Source organism: Arachis hypogaea, chromosome 18, assembly GCF_003086295.3.
Source record: "Arachis hypogaea cultivar Tifrunner chromosome 18, arahy.Tifrunner.gnm2.J5K5, whole genome shotgun sequence".
Taxonomy (NCBI): Eukaryota; Viridiplantae; Streptophyta; class Magnoliopsida; order Fabales; family Fabaceae; genus Arachis; species Arachis hypogaea.
The window spans coordinates 10,647,690-10,673,082 of record NC_092053.1 but is presented as its reverse complement, the minus strand read 5'-3'; the positions used below and the strand labels follow the sequence as shown (position 1 = coordinate 10,673,082).

The 25,393-nt window shown below is 36.9% G+C and overlaps 4 protein-coding genes across 7 annotated transcripts; 1 reads left to right on the top strand and 3 right to left on the bottom strand.

Annotated features, from left to right (window-relative positions):
• The first annotated feature begins 1,136 nt into the window (after window positions 1-1,136).
• Window positions 1,137-2,636, top strand: LOC140181232 (protein FAR-RED IMPAIRED RESPONSE 1-like). Its single transcript, XM_072224758.1, has 3 exons — window positions 1,137-1,410; window positions 1,499-2,433; window positions 2,520-2,636. The coding sequence occupies exons 1-3, from the start codon at window positions 1,137-1,139 to the stop codon at window positions 2,634-2,636; spliced, it is 1,326 nt and encodes a 441-aa protein (XP_072080859.1).
• Window positions 2,637-2,998: 362 nt separating this feature from the next.
• Window positions 2,999-4,891, bottom strand: LOC112771459 (uncharacterized). Its single transcript, XM_025816219.3, has 7 exons — window positions 4,414-4,891; window positions 4,240-4,326; window positions 3,997-4,125; window positions 3,772-3,906; window positions 3,524-3,636; window positions 3,360-3,453; window positions 2,999-3,274 (listed from the first exon to the last, which is right to left on the bottom strand). The coding sequence occupies exons 1-7, from the start codon at window positions 4,861-4,863 to the stop codon at window positions 3,101-3,103; spliced, it is 1,182 nt and encodes a 393-aa protein (XP_025672004.2). The 5' UTR covers window positions 4,864-4,891; the 3' UTR covers window positions 2,999-3,100.
• A 57-nt stretch (window positions 4,892-4,948) lies between these two features.
• On the bottom strand, window positions 4,949-8,874 carry LOC112771743 (uncharacterized). 3 transcript variants are annotated; one of them, XM_072224722.1, is made up of 14 exons: window positions 8,572-8,874; window positions 7,561-7,836; window positions 6,945-7,447; window positions 6,649-6,872; window positions 6,465-6,542; window positions 6,312-6,377; window positions 6,165-6,233; window positions 6,015-6,089; window positions 5,888-5,941; window positions 5,645-5,731; window positions 5,496-5,564; window positions 5,349-5,414; window positions 5,171-5,266; window positions 4,949-5,047 (listed from the first exon to the last, which is right to left on the bottom strand). In XM_072224722.1, the coding sequence occupies exons 1-14, from the start codon at window positions 8,756-8,758 to the stop codon at window positions 4,978-4,980; spliced, it is 1,920 nt and encodes a 639-aa protein (XP_072080823.1). In that variant the 5' UTR covers window positions 8,759-8,874; the 3' UTR covers window positions 4,949-4,977. The 3 variants fall into 3 exon arrangements, 2 of the variants coding, with proteins under 2 accessions (XP_072080823.1, XP_072080824.1); XM_072224723.1 differs by lacking the exon at window positions 5,496-5,564; XR_011876130.1 differs by lacking the exon at window positions 4,949-5,047 and having other exon boundaries at window positions 5,205-5,266; window positions 5,500-5,564.
• A 997-nt stretch (window positions 8,875-9,871) lies between these two features.
• LOC112769322 (uncharacterized) lies at window positions 9,872-14,511 on the bottom strand. 2 transcript variants are annotated; one of them, XM_025813801.3, is made up of 3 exons: window positions 13,127-14,511; window positions 11,638-11,925; window positions 9,872-11,236 (listed from the first exon to the last, which is right to left on the bottom strand). In XM_025813801.3, exons 1-3 carry the CDS (start codon window positions 13,250-13,252, stop codon window positions 10,070-10,072), a joined length of 1,581 nt encoding a protein of 526 aa, XP_025669586.1. In that variant the 5' UTR covers window positions 13,253-14,511; the 3' UTR covers window positions 9,872-10,069. The 2 variants fall into 2 exon arrangements, with proteins under 2 accessions (XP_025669586.1, XP_025669587.1); XM_025813802.3 differs by lacking the exon at window positions 13,127-14,511 and adding an exon at window positions 12,094-12,943.
• Window positions 14,512-25,393: the final 10,882 nt, after the last annotated feature.

Here is a 25,393-nt window from a genome sequence, read left to right as displayed (position 1 = left end):
TTTATTGCTTTAAAAGTCATTCTGTAGTTGAGTTGTTGCGGTTAGGGTGTATCGTATTAGACATGATTGGGTGTATTTGAATCATATCTATGGGTGTATTTACAGTTCTGACACGGTGTCTTTTGCAGCCTGTCTCAGTTGTTGATGACGAGCTTGTTCCAAAGGTTGGAATGACCTTTACTACCCTTGAAGATGCTGGAAAATTTTACAGGAACTACGCCAAGGCTGCAGGTTTCTCTACAAGAGTTCGGTGCACAAATAGGAAGGGAAACGAGATTAAGAACCAACTGATTACATGTAGCAGAGAGGGAAAATGGAAATCTAAAATATCTCCGGCCGAGAAGACCAATCCGACAGCCGGTCTAAACTGTCCTGCAAGAATTTATATACACACATTGAAGGATGTCGGTGCTTGGATCATTTCAAAGGTTGTGCTGGATCATTCACACCCCTGCTGTCCAAGCAAAGCAGAGATGCTCAAACAGCACAGGGAACTAAGCATGTCCATTCGTCGTACGATAGAGAATAACGAGGAGGCCGGTATCAGACCAAGCAAAACCTACCAATCATTTGTTGCGGCTGCCGGGGGTCACCGCGAGTTAAATTTTATCGAAAAGGACGTGAGGAATTACATTACCAGGGAAGTGCGGAATGTTTCCGAACAAGAAGATGCAAAGGAATTCGGGAAATATTTGTTAAGAATGAAAGAGAAGAATCCGAATTTCTTTTTTGAGCTCCAACTCGAAGAGGATCAATCGATTAAGCTGGCTTTTTGGGCCGATGCAAGAAGCAGAGCCGCCTTTGAGTATTTCGGAGACGTCATTTCATTCGACACCACCTACAACACAAACAGGTAACAAACTGTCCCTGTTTATGATGCCAAATTAATTTATTTTTACGAATCCGCAGTAGAGGTGTATATTGGCTGTTTCATTGGGTGTATGCGAAGCATTTGTTAGGGTGTAGCTAATGATTTTGCATTCTGGACCATGGTAATTTGTTTCAGGTATAATTTGGTCTGTGGTTCTTTTGTCGGGGTGAATCACCACGGTCAATCAACACTTCTCGGATGCTCTTTGATGAAGAACGAAGAAATTGAATCATTCAAATGGTTATTTCAAAGCTGGATTCGTTGCATGGGAGGAAACGCTCCGAAAGGGTTTCTCACCGATCAGTGCGCATCCATGAAAAGGGCTTTAGAGGCCTGTATGCCAACAACAGTTCACCGCTGGTGCATTTGGCACATCATGAAGAAGATTCCAAGCAAATTAAACGGGTACAAGGGACATGCCGATATCGAACAAGAAATGAGCCAAGTTGTTTGGAACTCTCAAAGCAAAGACTCATTCGATAGGAATTGGAACGATTTTCTGCTGAATTTTGGTCTTGGGGACAACAAGTGGCTTTCAGGTAATGTCTTTTTAAAATCTGCATCAGAGGTGTAAGTTACATATTTTCTCGGGTGTATTTATAGACTGTCTTTGGGTGTATTATGCAGATCTGTACGAAGACCGTCACATATGGGTTCCTATCTATCTGGATCACCATTTCTGGGCAGGGATGAGAAGCACACAAAGGAGCGAGAGCATGCATTCATTTTTTAACAAGTATATCACCCGGAACAGCTCGCTTATTCAGTTCGTCAAACAATACGATAATTGCCTCGGAAGCAGGGAGCAAGCAGAGAGAGAATCAGATGCTGCAGATTTTCATACGGTCATACCGTGTGCAACGAAATCCTGCATTGAAGCTCAGTTTCAAGATGCATACACTCACGCAAAGTTTAGGGAAGTCCAAGCGCAATTCAGAGGAAAGGCGAATTGCATCACCAGACTGAAGAATTCCGCTCTAGGCTATTCAGTATACGAAGTCGGAGAACAAGTTTCCAGCTCAATATTCAACAAGTTCGTGGTTACTTACGACTCGGTTGCAGCCGAGGTAAAATGCCATTGCTTATTATTCGAGTCGAGAGGGATACTGTGCCGTCACGCACTAAGCGTGTTAAGCTTCGAACAAGTAAGCCAAGTGTCACCGAGATACATACTGGAACGATGGAGCAAGAAGGTAAAGAGGCGACACACACACATCAAGAGCAGCCACGACGAGCCACTAATGGAGCCAAGAAGCAAGAGGTTCGACCAATTGGTTTTTCGTTCGCAAAATATATGCGAATTTGCCTCCGAATCGGAGGAGCTGACTGCAATTCTGCACCGCGCGTACGATAACGTCATGGCCGAGATGGAAGCATTAAAAGCCAAAAGGAAGGGGACATCTTCTTTATCCCACGAAGACGCCAACTTGGAATCCGTTAACGAGCTTCAAAGCCCGCCAAGGATTCGAACAAGAGGACGTCCAAAAAACAGGCTAGGTTCAAAGCTGGAGAAACAGATCGCAAATGCCACAAAGAAGAAGAAGACGAAAGTTTTAAGCGAGGTAAAAGTAATGTTCTTTAAATTTGTGGCGATTGAGTTTATTTTTCTCGTTAATAGTTTAGGTAATGTGTGTGTGTTATATTTCAGATAAACCTGTTTGATGCTGCATCAGCGGCGCATTCAAATTGCAGCCAATATCAAGGACACGTTATGAGTTATCAGTTCAGGGTACCAGCAGCAGGGGATAACTGGTTGGGTGTATAGTTTTTCAGAATATGGGTGTAAAAGCACCGTTATTTTGGGTGTATTTTCGTTAATTCACAATTTAGATATAGACACATATATAGATATATATAAAACAAAAGCTGTAAAAATTCTCAGGTTATGGGTTTATATTTGATTTGATTTTTTTCTTCATATTTTAGTACATGTAATTCATACATTTTGAATACGGTGCAGACAGTTTGGGTGTATATTTTTATACAACCTTGGGTGTATTATTAGACTTGCGTTGGGTGTAGCAGTTTATAGTTTGTGTTTATATATGCCTTGATTTTTTCCTTCATATTTTACCACCTGTAATACAGCTTTTGAATACATCACAGACAGTTTACCAGCACAGATAATTTAACATGGAATAGAAGTTGTTGATAAATGGGAAAAAATATACATGGAATAGAAGTTGTTGATAAATGGCAAATATTTACATCATTTGTTCAATTTACAAACTACCCACTTTCTATATCAGTAGAATTAATCTGACAAAATGGACTTAATAATATAGAGGATGGCTTCGACAGCCTTATAGCACTACTCTCTCTAATTGCCTGATCTCTCTGTGTATTCATCTCACTGAATAGTATACGGGATGCGTATTCCACTCTATAGTGGTCCACCTCCTCCTACAATAAAAAAGTATATTCTGTTTAAACAGCAATATTAATTCAGTAAAGTAATACAGAGTTATATGGTTTTAAAGACAGTTACCTGTGGCCAATTATCCCATTGATACTTCCCCTTTTTGATGTTTTCTGGCTCAATTATCTCCATCCATTTCATAACGTACACAGCGCAGTCATAGCTGAAAACAAAGAATATAAATTACAAATCTCATTTACAAAAGTTTAATGTTCAGACTCACAAATTTATACCTTGTTTTTTGGCCTGATATTTTAACATATGGTGATTTAATTTCCTTCTCCCTCTCCCCTTTCTGAAGAGGTTTCCCGCCGGCATATGTTATCAATCTTGAAAATACGTATCCCTTAAATACGAAAACAAATCAGTAATACACCCGAATGAATGGACAAGATACACCCAACTGAATGGACAATATACACCCATCACAACTAACGAAATAGACCTATCTATTAAAGTAAAGAAGACAGAGGCAACTTACAGTGAATTTATTAATGGTCTTTCTCTCATCAGTGGGAGCTATTTTGTGTAGCGGGTCAAGTATTTGACATTTCCGCTTTCTTGTATTTATCAGCCATAACCACCAATGCCCGGCGTAGCAGACAGGGGCAAAAATCTGAAGGATTCCCACACATGAACAGTGTGTTATTTTATTTTGCAAATAAGTAAATAAGCGTAGTAACAAATTTAGCAAACGAAAACTTACATATGGGTGCGAAGTCAATTTTTTTCTATCTATGAAGGGAATGAAACTCGGGTAGGCTTCCACCCTGAATTCCTTTTTCGTTTTTGGTGATACGAATTCCCCGTTTGGGTGATCCGAAAGCGCCATGCACTGCAAGAATGGGAAACGAGAAATGAAACACTAAACTTACACCCAATGGAACGTGACAAATACACCCAAATCAATACAGAAAATACACCCGAAGATCGTAGAAGTAAGACTTACCACAATATCGGGGGGGAGACAGTATATTTGTTCTTGAAATCTCTTTTCATTTTTGTTGTTGAGGATGAGGCAGACGGCAGATACAATCTAGAAATATATGCCGAAATCAATTTTACATTAATAAGCATTGTAATTGACTTTGGTGTAAAAACAGTAATCTTATTCTAATATTACCTGAGATTCTATATCACTTTTTGCCTGGAGGGAAGCAAGGTGCATTCTCATCAAAATGTATTCTCCTTGGCCAATCAGAGTGCACATCTCCTCATACTCGTTAGTATTGCCATCTGCATCTTCCTTCAGTCTCGTCCCCCAGATGTAGCACTTTTGTTTCATATCATCCGTAATCTGATATAATCCCCGAGGAGTTTCAAACTTTGCAGAACTTTCTCCCCCAGTCTCCCTCTGAATTTGTGGACTTGTGTTTTTTCCCTTCGTCGCGCTGCTTGCTATTCTTTGGACCAAACTGTCCAATTGTTCTATCAAATTCGCAGCTTCTGGAGATTTTTCCATTTCTGTCTCCTGCGTTGACGCCCCCTCCTGGCTTGAATCAGTCAATCCAAGGCTGAATGATGGCACCCCTGGATCTGTTTTCGGAACATAGGAAGCTGTCCGTGCCATCATCAACAGGGCAGCAGCGTCTTCTGCGTCTGGATGATTGCGTCATCATGTATAAGAATAAGAATAAGAATAAGAATATACAGATGATAAGCAAAGATTGATTTTAGTCTGATGAACTTACACTTTAGTTGGAGCTGGGGGAACCGTGGGTGTGGTCTCTTGAAGTTGTTTGGGGGTTTCAGGAGTGCTGCACAGTTACAAAAAATTAATCACGGCGTAAAAGAAACTAATCAGGAACAATATACACCCAAACTGTTAGCTAATATACACCCAAACTCCAAACAAATATACACTCAATACTATTTCTTACGTTTCTGTAGTCCCTTCAATCTGTAGCATAGGGGTTGGTTCAAAATCTGTCTCTGTGGTTGTTTGGGATGCCGGCACAAAAACCTGAATCGGGACTCTAAACAAGAAGAAAAATGAAAGGTTAACAACGCCTTTGAAAATAATAAGGTTATAAGGTTGAATATTATTGTAAAACTCACATTGCAAGCGCTTCGGACGGTGTCTGTTCCCTCACAACCATCATATTCGAATCAGACGGACTCAACCTAAAATACACCCAAAGAAATTCAAGAAATACACCCGAACAATTCAAAAATAAGACAGGCTTTGTTTTTTTGAGAACTTACATACTTGCAGTTTTTGCTTTTTTTTCCTGCCTTTTTTTTCTTGAATAAAATAATAAAGGGCTTTTTTTTCTAAAAAAAAATATATACAGAATTAGAAGTAGAAGGGTAATAGAAGAACAAAAGTAACGGTGATTTGAAAGAGAAATTACATGCTCTGTGACGGCTGGTTTACACTACTCTGTTCTGTGTTTCCTTGAGAGGAAGGAGCATCAGTTCCCAAGTTCACAGCCGGTATTCTAAGACAGATTTGATCCAAGCAACACAACAAAGTTAATATTCCAACTTATTAGACAACATACACCCAACTTGATCCACTCAATACACCCAAATGGTACCACAAGACACACCCAATTCATGATAACAAGATTTTATTAAATAATAAAGCTTCTTACGTTTCAGACGACACATAGCGACCTTCTGTCGATCGCAGGTCAGGTTGGTTCTCCCTGCAAAACAAGAAACAATTATTAGCATGCAAAACACAAAAAAATATGAAATAGACAGCCCATCAAGACATACCCCTCTGCAGCAGATTTATCAACGTTTTGCCCTAGCCATTCATCCAGTTCATCACTTGATATTTCATATGTCTCACTACATTCATAAAGGAAGATGTTAACAAAAATAATTACGACGATAGACGGTAATATAGCTTACGAGGTACTGTACCCGTCAAAGTATTGGTCTTCTTTAGGAGGTGAATCCTCCACGAGAACTTTTTTCTTTTTTGGTTGTGTTCTGGGTGGAAAAAAAAGAGTACCAATCAGAAATAAAAAATTAATTTTATCACAGAATATTATGCAAAGAAGTGCTTACTTTTTTGGTGTTGTTTTTGTTTTTTTCTTTTCCTTCTCCTTCTCTGCAGGTGATGATTCTTCACTCCTATAAGTTAATAACAGACACTTCAGTTAATACACGAAATCTTTATAATGAAGCCAAAAGAAAGGAGTAATAATTTCAGGACATTACTCATCACTTTGTTCAGATTCAGATTCTGAATCAGAATCTGGCTCCTCTTGCCTCTGCTTTCTTTTTCTGGAGTCCATTCTGGAAGGCAAACAGTGATTATTTAGAACATAATAAAATACACCCAACGTGATCAACAAGATACACCCAACTCGAAAAAGAAATTACACCCAAGTATGGTACTTACTTTTTCCCCTTTTTGATGGGGTGTTTTCTTGCTGAATCCTCCGAGTCTTGTTGACTCTCAGACTCAGAGGTAGTAGTGTCACTGTCAGTAGCTGTTTCTGTCTCCGAAGACGATGTTGGACTCGCCTTCCTTTTTTTTGTTTTTTTGATTTCTTGTGTTTTTTCTTTTTTTTCTTTTTCTTTCATTTTTTCTCTTGCTCTTGTCTCCGCCATCTTCACAATCCCCTGAAACATGAGATATTTTAGCTAGCAGCATTCAGGTAAATAAAATACAAGCAACATATTATGTTTACTTACCAAAGTTTCTTCTTTTTCTGCAGTCATTCTTTCCACCAACTTCTCCTTAGTCCAGTTGGCAATCCAAGGCTTTGGTGGTCTTTCGGCCCTCTTCTTGCCTTTGTTTTCAGAAAGATGAAAGTATATTATCATGAGGGCAAAGAGGCAGCCATCAATTGCCTTCTTCTTCTTATCCTGGTAGTCTGTGATGCCTTTGATCAAGAAGGTCAAAACATGCGCCCCCCAGTTTCTCTCCGATATGCCGTCCATCTTAAAAATTGGGGCGAGGTGCACGGGCGATATTTTGTTTATCGTCGTTGGCAAAAGGAACGCCATCTGTATGTAGAGGATGAATATCCTCTTGAACATCAGGCGTTCCTCTTCGCTGCCAACGCCGATTTCCATCATTTCATCGGTAAGACTTTTGAGGGTCTTACCCTGGAATCTTCTATAAATTATTTTGTCATCATCAGAAAGTTGCTTATAAAGTTGCTTATACTCAACTTTCTCAGGAAACAGATTTCCTACAAAAAAGAAAACAACAAAGTATCAAAATCGGTTCAAAAACACCCAAGCATCAACCTTAAATACACCCAAGCATGAACTTAATATACACCTATAATTTTGAGCTAGTTACCTGTTGCATTGATGCCAAGCGCATCACCTATTGTCTTTGGTGTTATTTGGAAAGAACCATATCCTGTCTTCAGTTTGTTCTCCCCAAGTTTGAAGTTGTTTGCCAGTTCCCTTAAGAGTTGGTGATCCACCCTTAGAGGTGGGACGTGCATCAACCCACCAAATCCGAGATCCCTGACAATTGCCTTCTTCTCCTCAGCCATGTTTCTGAACTTATCACTCAGGAGATGTGTGGCACACTTAAGGTCTTTCGTTTGGTTTCTTGCTGCCATTTTGTCTGAAACAAAAAATACACACAAATATACTCCCATTAGTAACAGTAAGATACACCCATATGTAAGAATCAGATACACCCATTGATAACAGTGAGATACACCCATTGAAATTATTCAGATACATTCATATATATCAGTCAGATATCAGTCAAACATGTTTCAATATCAAGCAACATTACAAGGTCTAATAACAGTAAGATACACCCATATGTAAGAATCCGATACACTCATTGTTAACAGGGAGATACACCCATAGATATTATTCATATAAATCCATATATATCAGTCAGTTATCACTCAAACATGCTTCAATATCAAATTAATTCAGATATCAGTAAGATACACGCATATATGAGTCAGATACACCCATTGATAAGAGTAAGATACACCCATATGTAAGAATCAGATACACCCATTGATAACAGTGAGATACACCCATTGAAATTATTCAGATACATTCATATATATCAGTGAGATATCACTCAAACATGCATCAATATCAAGTCACATTACAAGTTCAAACAGTATACAACCCCCAATCTACGGAATAAAGCCCCAAAAATCAACAACAGTAGCAAGAGAACTTAGAACAAGAATGTAGAACGACGTAAAACTTAGAAGAATGACGTAGAACTTAGAACAGTGTGACAAAGAAGCAAGAATAATAGCACAGTAAACCCTAGAGAAGAACGACGTAGAAGAAAACTAAAATTGGGAGGTTTTCTTGATGAACTTACGTTGAGTGTATTTGCTTCGTTTTCTCTTCAGATTCTTCACGTAGAGTTTGATGTTGTTTTGATGGAGGTTTCGAACAACGATTTCTATTTTTTGAACTTTGATTTTTGCTCGAAATTGGGAGCGTTTCCTTGGTTTCGAAGCGTTTTGAGAAGTGGAAGAAGTGGAGGAAGTGGAAGAGTCTGCCATACGAACCGTTTGTGTTGAGCGCGTGATTTTGACGCGCCATGTTATGCTTCCTTATGCGCGTGTCTTCGATTTGGGCTGGGCCAACTTGGAAGCTTGGATACTTGTATGTGTAGCTGGGCCCTATTATTATTATTATTATTATTATTATTATTATTATTATTATTATTTTCGGGTTATGTTTTCTTATCCGTTCTTTTGGTTTCGTTACCCTTGCATGTTTTTTAAGTAGAATCTACACTCTGTTATATGATAATAAAATAAGAAATGTAGAATAAATATTAAAAAATATTTAGCATTAAGATATATATTATTTAATTATTTATAGTCATTTTTATTTCATACATTAAATTCACACATACTTCCCATATAAAAAATAGTGTATAATCACATGAATGTAATTTAAAATTATTTTATAAATACAAAAAATTAACCGCTTCATATTTATATATATTTATACATGTTATTTCTTATATTTTTTTAACAAAATAATTAACAAATAGAATAATTAATTTATTTTTTATAAAATAACATTCGAATTTGTAATAGTAAAATAATCAAACATTTTTATAATAGAGAAATACTATTTGTACATCAAAATGAGCCACTAAAATCAGCCACCAATGTATTTGTGTATAAATACATGTATGGTTTAATTTATTTTCAATGTATATTTGTATTCCAACATGTATTTTATACTTGTGACTAACTTTGGTAGCTGATTTTAGTGTACACGTAACATAACCCTTTATAATAATATAATCAAAATTTTTCTTCAACACTAAATATGTAATTCATTAAAGGCTAACTTTTTATGTTCATGTAATTCAATTCAAATTAATTCAACACCTTACTACTAATGAGAAAAAAGTACAAACAACATGACAGCATAAAAAGACATTTCTATTTACCAAATTATAACCGAGTTCTTATAGACAGTCAACAGTTGACAGGATTAGAGTCGCATGGTTTTGTATTATAAAAGTGGAAGAAGTTAAACGATGATATACACAAGTACATTAGAATTTTGGATTTGTCTATCCATCGCTCTATTTTCTCATGTCTAAAACTATTTTGCATAGATGTCAACATCTACTTCCCTTCACTAAATTGAAATTTTATCTTACACAACAAATTTCTCATATCTGAACAAAATATATGCAATAACACCGTGCATAATAGTACATTAAAGGTTTATTCATGCATAATAAAACACGACATGATTGTATAGGGCATGCCAAGTTTGAAGGAGGTAAGGGTCAACTTTGACATCATCGTTGCATTGATGAAACAAGACATGGTATACAAAGTTCTTTACCCTGACCATGCCCTCTGGGGACCAACAGAACTATGCACATTCAACCGGTCAAGTACCGAGTTAAAATCTACAGGCTGCCCACTTTCCTCCATCCTCTGGATCACCCCTGCCACATGATCACCTCTAAATCCCATGTTCATCAACTTCTCGATCAAGTCGCTGTAGGGATGGCCACGAATATATTGTGTCTGGCTAGGATTCCGGACCATGAGGTTATGTGGTGCAGGGTTCTGAAGCGAAGCACTCGATGGAGGGTATCCAGCTTGAGCAAAATGAGGTGGTTGTGGGGGAGGATGTGTTCTTCCTCCCTCACTATCATAGATCATGTATGCACTAGTAGGAGGGGGCGCGGCATGAGTAGCACTTGTTCCATATGGATCACCTGGTTGTCCTGGAAAAGAACTTTTGATTTGCGGCGGAAGTGGTTGCTGCGGACCTGTTCTACCAGCTCTGCTGTATCCATACGGCATGGCATCGCTACTGCCGGAAGCTGCAGGTGGAATTCCGGAATATGGCATTTGCATTGGCATGCTGTTTGGTAGTGTTTCCGAGGGAGAGGGATTTGTAGCATGGTTTGGCAGGTAAGGAGTGTAAACATTGGTTGAAGGGGGTCTCATCTGTGACTGCATTGGAGGTGGTTGCGGAGGTTGCACCTGCTGAGGCCACTGCTGCTGCGGCTGTGGCAGCTGTGGTTGCTGATACTGAGAATATTGTTGCATAGACAGAGATTGTGTTGCTTGCGATGATGTTGGTTGCGTAGTTCTATACTGCTGATCAGAGGGCAAATATTGATTCTGGGGAACTTGGGCCACAGATGGCAGATTGGGCAAAGGAGTGGGTGGCATGTAATAAGATGGTTGTTGAGTGGCTGGTGCTACATTTGGGGCCGGAGCTGGGGCAGGGGCTGGGGCTGGGGGAGGTGCCACAGGCTGTTGCTGTGGGGCAACTTGATGAGGCAGGGCAAGAGCTAACTGCTGGTTATGTGCATCAGATGCCTTATCAGTTCTTTTTGGCTCAGTGGCAGAAGGCGAAGACCTCTCCTCGTTGGAATGTGAATGGCTTGTGGAGGATGATTCTTTCTGAACTAACTGAAGCTTGGCTAACTCCTTCTGAGTATCGGCTAGCTCTTGCTTGTCTCTCAAAATTTGTACAGATCTGTGTACCTGCACAAGCAACATAAGATAAATTAGCACAAGCCAAATTGATGTCTCCTCGTCAAAGTATATTTGACCACCCTAAAGGCAAATAGAAATAACTGCATGCAGCAAGTAAATAAAGGACACTCTGCTAAATTACATTGGTTGGAAGAGTAGCAAGGAATAATATTATTCTTGCAATAATCATAATTAATTTGGCAACAAAAATGAATTCAATTTTTGTTTGCAACTGAAGTATGCATCTTGGAAAAATTTGCAAATCAAGATGATGATTAGGTCAACAGATTAAAGTGGATATCTACCAGCCATTCATCAATCAGAAAGAATGTGTTTAAAGCCAAAGCAGTAAAATGAAAAGTAGCTTGAATTTTAACCAACAGGTCCTATCCATTAAAGGTGAAACTTACTTCCTGAATGTGTTTCTCAAGAGAATTGAGCTTTAACTCTGCCTCCCCGTGGTCAGTGTTTAAATCAGATCGCATTTCTCCAATTGATTTGTCAATATTGTAACAATATAATTCCAACTGTGATAGCCTTGAACTAATTCCTTCAAGAAACCGCATAAGGTTGTCAGCATTTTTTTTCATGCTCTTCTCAACAGCTGCAATCACATCTTGGCTTATAGAATCTTCAGGCGAATTATAAGCAGTATCAGGAAATATTGATGTCCTTGCCATCCTTGATTTGTGAAAATCCTGCAGAAAGTATATTTCATCAATGCGAGGGTCAGAACAACTTGACAGGATTATAAAGTACACCTGATCAACAAATGGCTAGAATATAACCATGCCCCAAAAATATTAAGCTCGAGAAGAGAGAATAAAGCAAATACAACAGTTTGACATCTCTGGAAAGTTAGAAACCTTAATAACCACTTAAACATGGTGTGTAAGGTTGGTTTCCGGCTGAGCAATAGCCCATAGGTTCAACCACAAAAGAATGTTGATTACTGGTATAACACAAAAGCAACATAAATAATGTAAAAACACATTCACTATTAATCCACCATGTTTTCGTCCCACAAATGCAACCCTTCCCTAGGCCCATATATTAATTGATAACTAACTAACTCTACAGAACCAGGCTTCCCTATTCACATTTGGACACATTTCCTCTTCCATCCTTCTAACTATCACCAAACTTGCCTCATTACTCTTGCATCAATGCACATATAAAGTTAGAGAGAAACTTCATCATATGTATACAAAAACAACAAAGCCTCATCCCACTAGATGAGATCGGCTACATGGATCAAACAACGTTAATTGAGCCCTATCATATATCATATCTAGGGTGAGACTGATTACACGTAGATCTTCCTAAACCCTAAACTTCATCACGGAAATTCCAACACCTCCAAACTCGCACTCCAAATGCAATAGTACAAGTTCTTATCTTTATTCTCATCCCAACAAATAGATATATTTCTTTTATTTGCAGTGTAACCAGCTCATGCAACCCACCAGCAAGCTAATTGACTATGAAAGCTATTTAACAAAAATAACACCTTTCGATCATTAACACACTACAAAATAGAACTTAATCATAATTTTCTTGCACCTGTCAAAGTTAATCCATTCTAAAAAGTAAAAAACCCAAAATTAAGAAAATTGTTTATTATTGGGAAAAAAAAAAGAAAGCTTTCATGTAATGCTGTAACACTTAAACACACAAATAAGAATATAAGTGCTTAAGTCTAATAATCGTTCAAGCCTACGATATGAATTTTAGGAAACATATAGTTTGTTCACCCGTGATCAGAATAATCCACGTGGCTAAAAATGACATTTTTCTAAAACCCTAAGAAAATTTTAATTCGGAAGACGAGACCCATTTGGGGAAATTTCCCAAAGAGTGTGAAAAACAAGAAGTCAACTGCGAAGAGGTAATGGGTACCTTGGCGGGGTCATCGTGAGTGCCGTTAGAAGAGTCCTGGTTAGGAAAGTCTTCGTAGGAGCAGAGGATGTCGTCGGAAGCGAAATCGAAGCCCTTGGAGCCGCGACCGGATGATGCAGACGCCATGATGGGAAGCTTGAGGTGGAGGAAGAATTTGCAGAGAGAAAATAAGAGTTTGAGTGGAAGATACAAGAAGCTGTGGAGTGAAATGGAAATTAGCTATGTTACTTGGCTTCTGTGCAAAAACGAAGTTTCGTTTTTATTTTGCAAAAGTAAAATTAAAGATAAAAATTAACCGCTCTCTATCAACTTTACCCAAAGTCAACTTCACTTAAGTTTCCACTAAAATTAAAATAAGGTGGGCTCTCTACTCACATCAAATGTCTTTGTCGATGATGATAGATATTTGTTTATTTAATGATAATAATCATATTATTAAATAGTATAGTTACATATTTTAAAATATTCAATAATTTTTATCTAAATATTCACTTTAAAAGAATTGCATCTATATAATTAATCTAATATTTTATAATAGAATCTAAATATGATTATTAAATAAAAAAAAAAGTATATACTCTAAAAATAGGTACACTTAAAAGAGAAAAATAAACCATTGTTCCCCCAAAAATTATTTGTTTTGTGTTAGATTTGGAGTGGAAGATAAGAATGAGATCAACCGACCATGTTTTTTAATTAATTAAAAAAATATACTCCTTAATTAATTAATAATTTCTACAAAAGGCTTGAATTAACGAAAGAGCTGCTGCCATACACTTCATTTCAACTATTAATGCGTCAATAAAAAAATGTGATATAACAATAATAATAATTGTATTTGAGCTACAACTACAAGTCTAACTTGTATAAAATATAGTTCAATGATATGAAAGAGAATGTGAGAGGAGAATAGAAAACATTGTTTATGTAATTGGTATTTCAGTATTTCTATAAGACACGAGTGGTATGGTAGCGTGAAGTCGTGAACACAAAAAGATGAGCCAAAAAATGTATTTTTTAATGGTATATGGGATAAAAAAAATTGGTCTCTAATTTTTTTTGTGTAGTTGTATAGTGATATCTAAAAATCAGATTTTTTTACTAATTTATGCTGTTTAACTTTTTTTTTTTAAAGAATTACAAATCAAATGGTACGATTTATGTTTTTAAAATTAAAAAAATTAATATTAAAATCAGATTTTCTGAATTTTATTTTTAAAAATAAAAAATTTTAAATTCGATTTGTACTCTTATTTTTTCTTTTCAAATAATTCGGACCGTTCAATGTTATTAATATCAATTAAAAAAAATTACTTATAACAAACAAAAATATCCAAACTTTCAACAACAACGTATTATACCCATATTTAATTAATATAAAAAAAAAAAGTTGCCACGAGAAGATATGGTTAGTTTTTTAGTTCTATACTTTTATATGTAATGTGATCGCACATGCATGTGCTACGTGTGTGATGGTTCTTGCTTCATTTCTTCTTTACAAAACAGGCAAAAGCCAAGAGGCACTAATAGTCAAGAGAAATTGATTGCGTTTGCATCCTCTGATATTATTGATCACCACCTGTTTCATGTGTTTGTTTCTGTCCATACAGTACCCTGCTAACAAATTCATTTTGTTGGGTGTGAATGTGATGTGCAATTATTAGCACTTAATTACCGGCTACACGCATTCAATGCTTAAAAATTTAGAAATTGGCCTTATGTTATTATGTAAGTGTGAATGATCAAATGAATTGAGAAAAAAGTGCAACCATTGTGTACACCACATACTTTGTTGTTCTAAGGATTTTTTTTTCTTTCTTGGGTTACCTAATAGGTTATTATTTGTCAAAATGTTAAATGTAAAAAGAATGTTAAAAGATTTAAAATTTTTCAAAACATATAAGTCATAAAAAATAAAAGACAAAAAAATTATCATAAGTAATATTCATAAATGTCTTTTTTTAACTTTTAAAAAATATTTCTATGATTAAGGGACACAAATCCTCATCCATCTATGCCAATTTGAGTTGGTATCTTTATAATATTTATTAACCATAAGAAATGAAAATGAGACACCAAAAATAAGAAATGAAAATGACTCATTTGTTTTTGGTATTGAAAAGGACTCATGAAAGCCAATTGAAGCAAAGGCCCAGAACCTTCGGAGAGTGTCTTAGATCCTCCTAGGGTTTTTTATTTAATCTTTCTTTTTAGAGAAATGGATTTCGAAGTACACGAAGTAGGCCTACATCTAGGCCCAAATAGAGCAAAGCATAACATGGTATCATCACATAAGAACTCCTTGGCCCATTTTATTGTCAGTACTTTCCCTTCTATTTACAGCAGTAATCTGTAGTATGGCCCAAAAAGCATACCAATGAATTGCAGTAAACTAGAGTCCAAGTGTGATGTATACGGAAAAAAAAAAAAAGAGTCCAAGTGTGATATCCTGAGCAAGATGAATCAAAGATATTTGCTTCAAATGAAGCCTCACCAGGTTGGAATCCTACTGTAGTTGCTAGATTTGTGTGTGTAGGATGTTTGTGTGAGTGTGTTGTATGACCAAAAAAAAAAGGCTGAATGGTTATGAAAAGCAGCTTCCTTATCTATAGCTAGAAGAACTATCCTGATAAAATATGTCCTATCTTTTCTCTTTTTTTTATACTATACAAATTGCTTTATTATCTGCTTCTACTTGTAATGTGATTGATCATAAATGCAGAAATTTTTATGCGGCGAGAATGAACATACTAAGAAGATTCATCTAGTAAATTGAAAAGATGTTAGCAAGTCAGAGTTATGGTGGTATGGGAATAAAGCACGCTAGGGTTGTGAACCGCGCTTTTATGATGAAGATTGGGCGGGATTTAGTGGAGAAAAAAAAAAAGGTTTGTTGTGGACTCGTGTAATTCGGACGGTTGGAGATGATATTAAACTGGCATCCAATGGTTCACAAAAACAAATTGTAACTGATTATGGTTAAATAATTTTTGGATGGTATTTATTTTTGTAACTTTAGTTAGAATGATAGAAAAGTTTATTTTGGTTAGAGGTCAAAGCTAGTAATACTAATTGTCTTATAACCATAGTTAATTTATTTACCATATTGAGTTAGATTTTAGTAAAGTTAATTTTTTAATAGCTATAAATAGTAGATAACAACAATAGATACTCTGGTATACTCAATTATTCGATTTCAATTTTAGGTTTTGTATTTGTGCATATGACAAATCTCCTTTTTCTTAGTCTTCTTCTTCAACCTCAATCTTATTTTCTTCACTAAAATCAGATTCAGACCACGATTTCTTCATGGATGTGGTAAGCATGGAGAATCGTCTATCATGAAAGAGGTAAAATTCTTGGATACAAATAGAGCATTGAATTAGCATCCGATACTCTTTTCGACCTAATATCTGGGGGAATCACGGGTTACATGAGAATCAGGAGCTTTCAGCTGGTGAGCTTCGAAATCTAGCTCGCATTCAAGCTAACTCTTGAGTTTGCAGAGCACGAAATCGAGTACCAATTTACTTGCAGATCCAGCAAGTGTTTACTTTCTACATCCTCTATTGTCTCAATTGTGCTAAATGCTAAGAACTATAATTTCTGGTCAAGAGCTATGAAATTGGCACTGAAATCAAAGAATAAGATAGACTTTATTGATAAAACCATTATAAAACCAGATAAGAATGATTCTGCATATATATCATGGGATAAATATAACTTGTTTCTTGGTTAAATCTTCATTGAGTGCTGAGATTAAGATTGCACAGAGTGTTGCTTAGAATAAAATTGGTGTAAATTTATGGCTTGATTTGAAATGCAGGTACTATCATGAAAATAGATACAGGGTTGTTGAATTAAAAAGAGTTGTATGCCATGAAACAGGGAAATTCAAGCATAACAAATTATTTCACTAAGTTGAAGGCCATTTGGGAAGACATTGACAGTTTCAAACTAGTTTCACAATGCAAGAAATGCTATAAAAATGTTATTTGTGGCCTGAGAATTATGAGAGATTATCGAGATAAAACTTATGCAGTGAAATTTTTAAGAGGATTGAATGAGCAGTACGGAAGTGTGAGATCCCAAATCATGTTGATGAAGTCCCTTCCAGACATCAATAAATTTTTTTGCTGTTAACTCAGCAAGAAAGACAACTTAATAGATCAGGTTTGGAGACTCGAAACTTTACAGCTTTGGTCAATTCAGTTCCTAATTTCAATAATAATTCAAGCAGTGCTTCTAGAGGAAGAGGACAAGGAACCTGTGGAGGTAGAGGTGGAAGAGGAGTAAGAAATTCAGCACCTAAGACCTATTCTTATTGTCACAAGACAGGACATCTTATGGATACTTGTTACACAAACATGGATTTCACCTCATCTTTAGAGGCAGAAATGGCCATGAGAGAGACTAGCAATGGAACTATGGCTAATCATATTGTTGCTGGAATTGAAGAGAGCAGTACCAACAATGTCAAGCAGGTCAAGGAAACCGATGGCCAATCCTAATTCAATCAGAGTTTGAGAGATGCACTGCTTACCTTTCTTCTGCAGGAGTGTGCACAGTCTTCTCAAGGAACAAGTGTGACCGATGTTAGTCAATCAAATGTAGGAAGTGGAGATATACCTTTAGAGACTTATACACTTTGCATGAGCTCTTATATTGCACAATTATTGTCAGTAAAAACCTTTTTCTCAAATTCTTGGATGCTTAATATAGGAGCTACTGATCATGTATTACAATCATTGTATTTTTTTACAAATTTTAGACATATTAGGCTAATTCTGATGAAATTACCAAATGAAACACACACAATTGCAACTATAAGTGGTATTTTCAGCTACATTCTATCCCACAAATGTGTTGTACATACCAAGTTTCAACTTCAATATTTTATCTATTTCCAAACTTACAAAAGGCCTCCATTGCGAATGTGTTGTTACTGACAAACTTTGTGAGATATAGAATTGGGTCTCTTTGAAGATGATTGGCACAACTAGAGCAAAGCATAGATTATAAATGATAGATTTTTCTGCATTAGCTAGAGATAGCACGTAAGGACAGCATAGAAAATACAACATACAATAGGAGCAATAGAATTCTAGATATATAAAGTCATAGTGACAAGATTTTACTTTCTTCTTAGGACAGCAAATTTGGTTACACAAACTTCATATTTTTTATTGAGAATTTATGGTATTTTAGATTGGGTCATGTACCACAAAGCAAATTTGATATAATCAAACAAATATATCCTTGTGTGCAGTTTTCTATATCTACTTGCTCTAAACTATATGACTTTTGCTATTATACCAAGCAAAAACAGTTACCATATATCCTTAATGAAACAATAAGTTTAAACAATTTTGATTTAATACATATCGATAATCTAGGGGTCAATGTCACTTATTTATCTACAAGGTTATAAATATTTTTTAACTGTAGTAGATGATAAAACTAGGTTTGTATGAATTTATTTCATGAAATTAAAGTCAAAAGCCAGCAATTTAGTTCAGACTTTTGTTACATATGTGAAAACTCATTTTAATTCTTACAGTTATGGAATGGAGTTCTACAAGAAAACTACTACGCCTTAGCGCAAGGGTTGTCATATAGAAGGGAAGAAGCGAGCCTTGGAGCATTCTCTGATCTGATCCTCATGGAATCAATTCCATTCATCCCCTTGGAATGGGGCGGAGATATGGGCACCAACTCATTTACTAATCTCTCCAGCTTCTAATTCCACGGAAGAAACATAAAAAGATATCTGGACTGACAATGGTCCTTAGTTTAAATTTGATATATTTTTATAATTCATAGGATATAGTGCATCAAACATCATCTGTTGAGACACCTCAATAAAATGGTGTTATTGAGCGAAAACACCAATATATTCTTAACATTCCAAGAGCATTAATGTTCCAATTATCCTTGCCAAATTTCTTTGGAATTTTGCTATTGGTTTAGCCATTCATTTGATTGATAGACTTCTAACTCCAATTTTAAAAAATAAAATCCCTTATGCTATCTTATTTGGCAAGGATGCGAACATCAGTAACCTTAAAGTGTTTGGATGCTTGGCATTTGCTTCAACCTTAACTCATAGACGAAGAAAATTTGATAAACGAGCAATAAAAAGTATTTTTCTTGACAAACCAACTGGCACAAAAGGATATATTCTTTTTGATATTCACACTATGGAACTATTTCTGTCTCAAAATGTGGAGTTTATGAACATTATTTTTCTTATGAAATCCTTTCATGATGACATGACCAAAAATTCCAGAAATGTTCCTTCTCTACCTATTGCTTGTTCTAATTTTAATGGGTTTGATCCTTTTACTTATGATTATTTAGATACATTTCATCTATCTCTTGCAAATACTGATTCTTTTCATGAGCCTAGAGACCCTACCTCACTACTGATTCACATGTAGCTTCTACTAGCCCACCAAATAGTGCATCATCTAATTTTTATTCAAATGATGACATGCATCATCAGGATCTTAGAAGATCAACTCGTACAGGTGGACAGCAGACTGGCGTTTAACGCCAGAAAAAGTAGCAGATCTCACGTTAAACGTCAGATTTGGCACACAATGGGCGTTTAAACGCCAGAATGGTGCAAGGACTCGAATTCCTTGATACCTCAGGATCTGTGGACCCCACAGGATCTCCACCTACCCCACCTCTTCTTCTCTCCTCTTCACACCTTTCTATAACACTCTTCCCCAAACACCCTTGACCAATCCCATCAAAACCTCTTCCCCAAACACCCCTCACCTATCAAATCCTACCCTTTTCCCCACAACCTCTTCACCACTCACATCCATCCATCATTAAACCCCACCTACCTCACCATTCAAATTCAAATAATTTCCCTCCCAAAAACCCAACCCCTCATACACGGCTACCCTCTCTCCCTTACCCTATAAATACCCCTCCTTATCACCTTCAATTTCACACATCATACACACTACTACCCCCCTTGGCCGAAACCTTCACTACCCTCCATCTCCTCCATTTCTTCTTCTTCTACTCTTTTCTTTCTTCTTTTGCTCGAGGACGAGCAATCATTCTAAGTTTGGTGTGGAAAAATCTAAAGCTTTTTATTTTTCTATAACCATCAATGGCACCTAAGGCCGGAGAAACCTCTAGAAAGAGGAAAGAGAAGACAATTTCTTCCACCTCCGAGTCATGGGAGATGGAGAGATTCATCTCAAAAGTCCATCAAGACCACTTCTATGAAGTTGTGGCCAAGAAAAAGGTGATCCCCGAGGTCCCCTTCAAGCTCAAAAAGAGTGAATATCCGGAGATCCAATATGAAGTTCGAAGAAGAGGTTGGGAAATCCTCACCAACCCCATTCAACAAGTCGGGATCTTAATGGTTCAAGAGTTCTATGCCAATGCATGGATCACTAAGAACCATGACCAAAGTGTGAACCCGAACCCAAAGAATTGGCTCACAATGGTTCGGGAGAAATACTTAGATTTTAGTCCGGAAAATGTGAGGTTAGCATTCAACTTGCCAATGATGCAAAGAGATCCTCACTCTTTCACTAGAAGGGTCAACTTTGATCAAAGATTGGACCAAGTCCTTAGGGACATTTGTGTGGAAGGCGCTCAATGGAAGAGAGACTCAAGAGGCAAGCTGGTTCAACTAAGAAGGCTTGACCTTAAACCCGTGGCTAGGGGATGGTTGGAGTTCATCCAACGCTCTATCATTCCTACAAGCAACCGGTCTGAAGTTACAATAGACCGAGCTATCATGATCCATAGTATCATGAATGGAGAGGAAGTAGAAGTTCATGAGATCATATCTTTAGAACTCTACAAGGTGGCGGACAAGTCTTCCACTTTGGCAAGGTTAGCCTTCCCTCATCTCATTTGTCACCTATGCAATTCAGCTAGAGTTGTCATAGAGGAAGACACCCTCATTGAAGAGGATAAGCCCATCACTAAGAAAAAGATGGAGCAAACAAGAGAGCCCACTCATGGACCTCAACAAGAGCATGAGGAAATTCCTCATCATGGAATCCCTGAGATGCCTCAAGGGATGCATTTTCCTCCACAAAACTATTGGGAGCAAATCAACACCTCCCTAGGAGAATTGAGTTCCAACATGGGACAACTAAGGATGGAGCACCAAGAACATTCCATCCTCCTCCATGAAATTAGAGAAGACCAAAGAGTCATGAGGGAGGAGCAACAAAGGCAAGGAAGAGACATTGAGGAGCTCAAGCACTCCATAAGATCTTCAAGAGGAAGAACTAGCCGCCATCACTAAGGTGGACCCGTTCTTTAATTTCCTTGTTTTTATTCTTCTGTTTTCCGTTCCTTATGCTTTATGTTTTGTCTATGTTTGTGTCTTTATTACATGATCATTAGTGTCTAGTGTCTATGTCTTAAAGCTATGAATGTCCTATGAATCCATCACCTTTCTTAAATGAAAAATATTTTTAATTGCAAAAGAACAAGAAGTACATTGTTTCGAATTCTATTTTGAAATTAGTTTAATTATTTTGATGTGGTGACAATACCTTTTGTTTTCTGAATGAATGCTTGAACAGTGCATATTTTTTGAATTTTTTGTTTATGAATGTTAAAATTTTTGGGTCTTGAAAGAATAATGAAAAAGGAGAAATGTTATTGGTAATCTGAAAAATCATAAAATTGATTCTTGAAGCAAGAAAAAGCAATGAATAGACAAAGCTTGCGAAAAAAAAAGTGGCGAAAAATAAAGAAAAAAAAAAGAAAGAAAAAGAAAAAGCAAGCAGAAAAAGCCAATAGCCCTTTAAACCAAAAGGCAAGGGTAAAAAGGATCCAAGGCTTTGAACATTAATGGATAGGAGGGCCCAAAGGAATAAAATCCTGGCCTAAGCGGATGAACCAAACTGTCCCTAACCATGTGCTTGTGGCGTGAAGGTGTCAAGTGAAAAGCTTGAGACTAAGCGGTTAAAGTCATGGTCCTAAGCAAAAAGAGTGTGCTTAAGAGCTCTGGACACCTCTAACTAGGGACTCTAGCAAAGCTGAGTCACAATCTGAAAAGGTTCACCCAGTTATGTGTCTGTGGCATTTATGTATCCAGTGGTAATACTGGAAAATAAAATGCTTAGAGTCACGGCCAAGACTCATAAAGTAGCTGTGTTCAAGAATCAACATACTGAACTAAGAGAATTAATAACACTATCTGAATGCTGAGTTCCTATAGATGCCAATCATTCTGAACTTCAAAGGATGAAGTGAGATGCCAAAACTGTTCAGAAGCAAAAAGGCTACAAGTCCCGCTCATCTAATTGAAGCTAATCTTCATTGATAAGTTTGGAATTCATTGTATATTCTCTTCTTTTTTATCCCTTTTTGGCATTATTTTTACATGGTTTTTAGTATGATTTAATTACTTTTTATTATATTTTTATTAGTTTTTATTCAAAAATTACATTTTTGGACTTTACTATGAGTTTGTGTGTTTTTTTGTGATTTCAGGTATTTTCTGGCTGAAATTGAGGGACCTGAGCAAAAATCTGATTCAGAGGCTGAAAAAGGACTGCGGATGCTGTTGGATTCTGACCTCCCTGCACTCAAAGTAGATTTTCTGGAGCTACAGAAGCCCAATTGGCGCTCTCTCAATTGAGTTGGAAAGTAGACATCCTGAGCTTTCCAGAAATATATAATAGTTTATACTTTGCCTGAGATTTGATGGCCCAAACTGGCGTCCAAAGACAGCGTAAAATATCTTAGCGTAAAACGCCCAAACTAGCACCAGAATTAAAGTTAAACGCCCAAACTGGTACCCAAGCTGGCGTTTAACTCCAGGAACATCCTATGCACGTGAAAGCTTCAATGCTCAGCCAAGCACACACCAAGTGGGCCCCGGAAGTGGATTTCTGCACTATCTGCACTTAGTTACTCATTTTCTATAACCCTGGTTACTAGTTTAGTATAAAAACTACTTTTAGAGATTTATTTGAAGAAGGGTCTTTTATCATTAGAGATTTTATGCCATTATTCACGTTTGGAGGCTGGCCTCATGGCCATGCCTAGACCTTTCACTTATGTATTTTTTACGGTGGAGTTTCTACACCCCATATATTAAGGTGTGGAGCTCTGCTATTCTTCATGAATTAATGCAATTACTACTGTTTTCTATTCAATTCACACCTACTTCTTCTCCAAGATATACTCTTGTTCTTAATTTAGTTAAGTCAGAATGAAGGGGTGACCCGTGACAATCACCCAATCTTCGTTACTCGCTTAGCCAAGATCGCGTGCCTCACAAACACAAAGCGATCTACATGATGTTCAACATAGTCATTGGACGACAACTGGAGTATATTCTCTTGGATATCTAATACACGGACCGAATCTGTGAGATTAGTATCTTCGTGGTATAGGCTAGAACTATTGGCAGCATTCCTGAGATCCGGAAAGTCTAAACCTTGTCTGTGGTATTCTGAGTAGGATCTGGGAAGGGATGATTGTGACGAGTTTCAAACTTGCGAATGTTGGGCGCACTGACAGTGTGCAAAAGGACAATGGTCCTATTCCGATGCTAGCGGGAACCGACAGATGATTAGTCATGCGGTGACAGCGCATATGGATTTGTTTTCATCCGAGAGGATCATACAGCTTGCCATGGAAGGAGGTAACGCATGGTTGGAAGAAGGCAATGGGAAAGCAGAGGTTCAGAAGCAACAAAGCATCTCCATACGCTTATCTGAAATTTCCACCAGTGAATCACATAAGTAACTTTATCTTATTTTATATTTTATTTATATTTTAATTGTCAAAACCTCATAACCATTTGAATCCACCTGACTGAGATTTACAAGGATGACCATAGCTTGCTTCAAGCCGACAATCTCCGTGGGATCGACCCTTACTCACGTAAGGTTTATTACTTGGACGACCCAGTACACTTGCTGGTTAGTTACGTGAATTTGTGTAAAAGATGAGATCATGTTCTCCCACACCAAGTTTTTGGCGCTGTAGCCAGGAAATGAACAATCACGATTTCGCGTACCAACAGACATGCATCATATTATTTGCGCATTTGCGTTTGGTTGTGTTTTACTTGTTGTATTTTCTCTGTGATTGTGCTGATTGTTGTATTCTGCCTTGCTTGTGTGTTCAATTGGGTCTCTGGTACTATTAGTTTATGTATTAAAGTGAATAAGAATTAATGTTGTGAATGAGTTTTATTTTAAGTTCAGAAATTTTAAAGAAAGCAATTAATTGTTTAAAATAAAATTAAAAAGTATTTTCAAAGGCTTGATAAAAGAATAGTTTTACTGAGTAAAGTCAATTATTCGCATTTCGTTCATTACTTTTATGACATTCACTTTTCCTACTGAGAACATGCGAGGATGACATTCTCACCCCCTATAGATTTCTGTTTCAGCAACAGGTTCAGGAATCCTTGGCGCGGAGCCGCGACTGAACATCAGAACTATATGTAAATATGTATCCATATTTTCTGTAGTTGGTTTAGCTTTAGATTTTTCCCTCCCTATTTATTGTCTTTGATTTTTAGAGGGGTAGGACTTGTATTTTAGAATCTTGGAATAAGTCTATGTATATATTGCTATGTGAGTATATATATTTTTGTGATTAAGAGTTTTAAAGTAAAAACATTTTGTTTTCTTGATTAAAATTCCAATTCGTATTCCACAAAGGCTCAAATTAAATAAAGATAGTATCAAATAAGAAGAGTTAGAGGTAAGTAACGCCTAAACTTTTAGTACGATCATGAGGTGCTAAAAGTTAGGGTGTTACACATGTGCAGCGAGACTATCCGTATGCAAGATTGGCCTATTCTTTTTGGCATTGGTATATTTCTTCTTTGTGGTACTACCAGAAGAGGTTAATCTTTGAGGACCTCATGATGCACCCTGTTGCCACTTTGTTCTCCATTCATGCCCGTGCCTACGAGATTATGAATACACTAAAAAATAGTCCTGCTCCTCGAAGACGGATTTGGGACCATGAGTAACTCATTAGATGGGAGCTTCCAGATGAAGAAAACATTAAGCTCAATGTTGATACATTATTTTTCTGAAACTCGAGCAATGCGGTGTATAGGGGTGCCTTCCGGAACCATTTGGGGAGGTTTTTGATTGAATTCTCTTGCAACCCAGGAAGTTGCTCCATTATGCATGCAAAGCTTTTGGATATTGGTGAAAGGATTACAAATCGCTTTAGCTAATTATTACCATCGCATTACTATTGAATCAAATTCAGTAATGATGGTCTCCTTCATTAAGA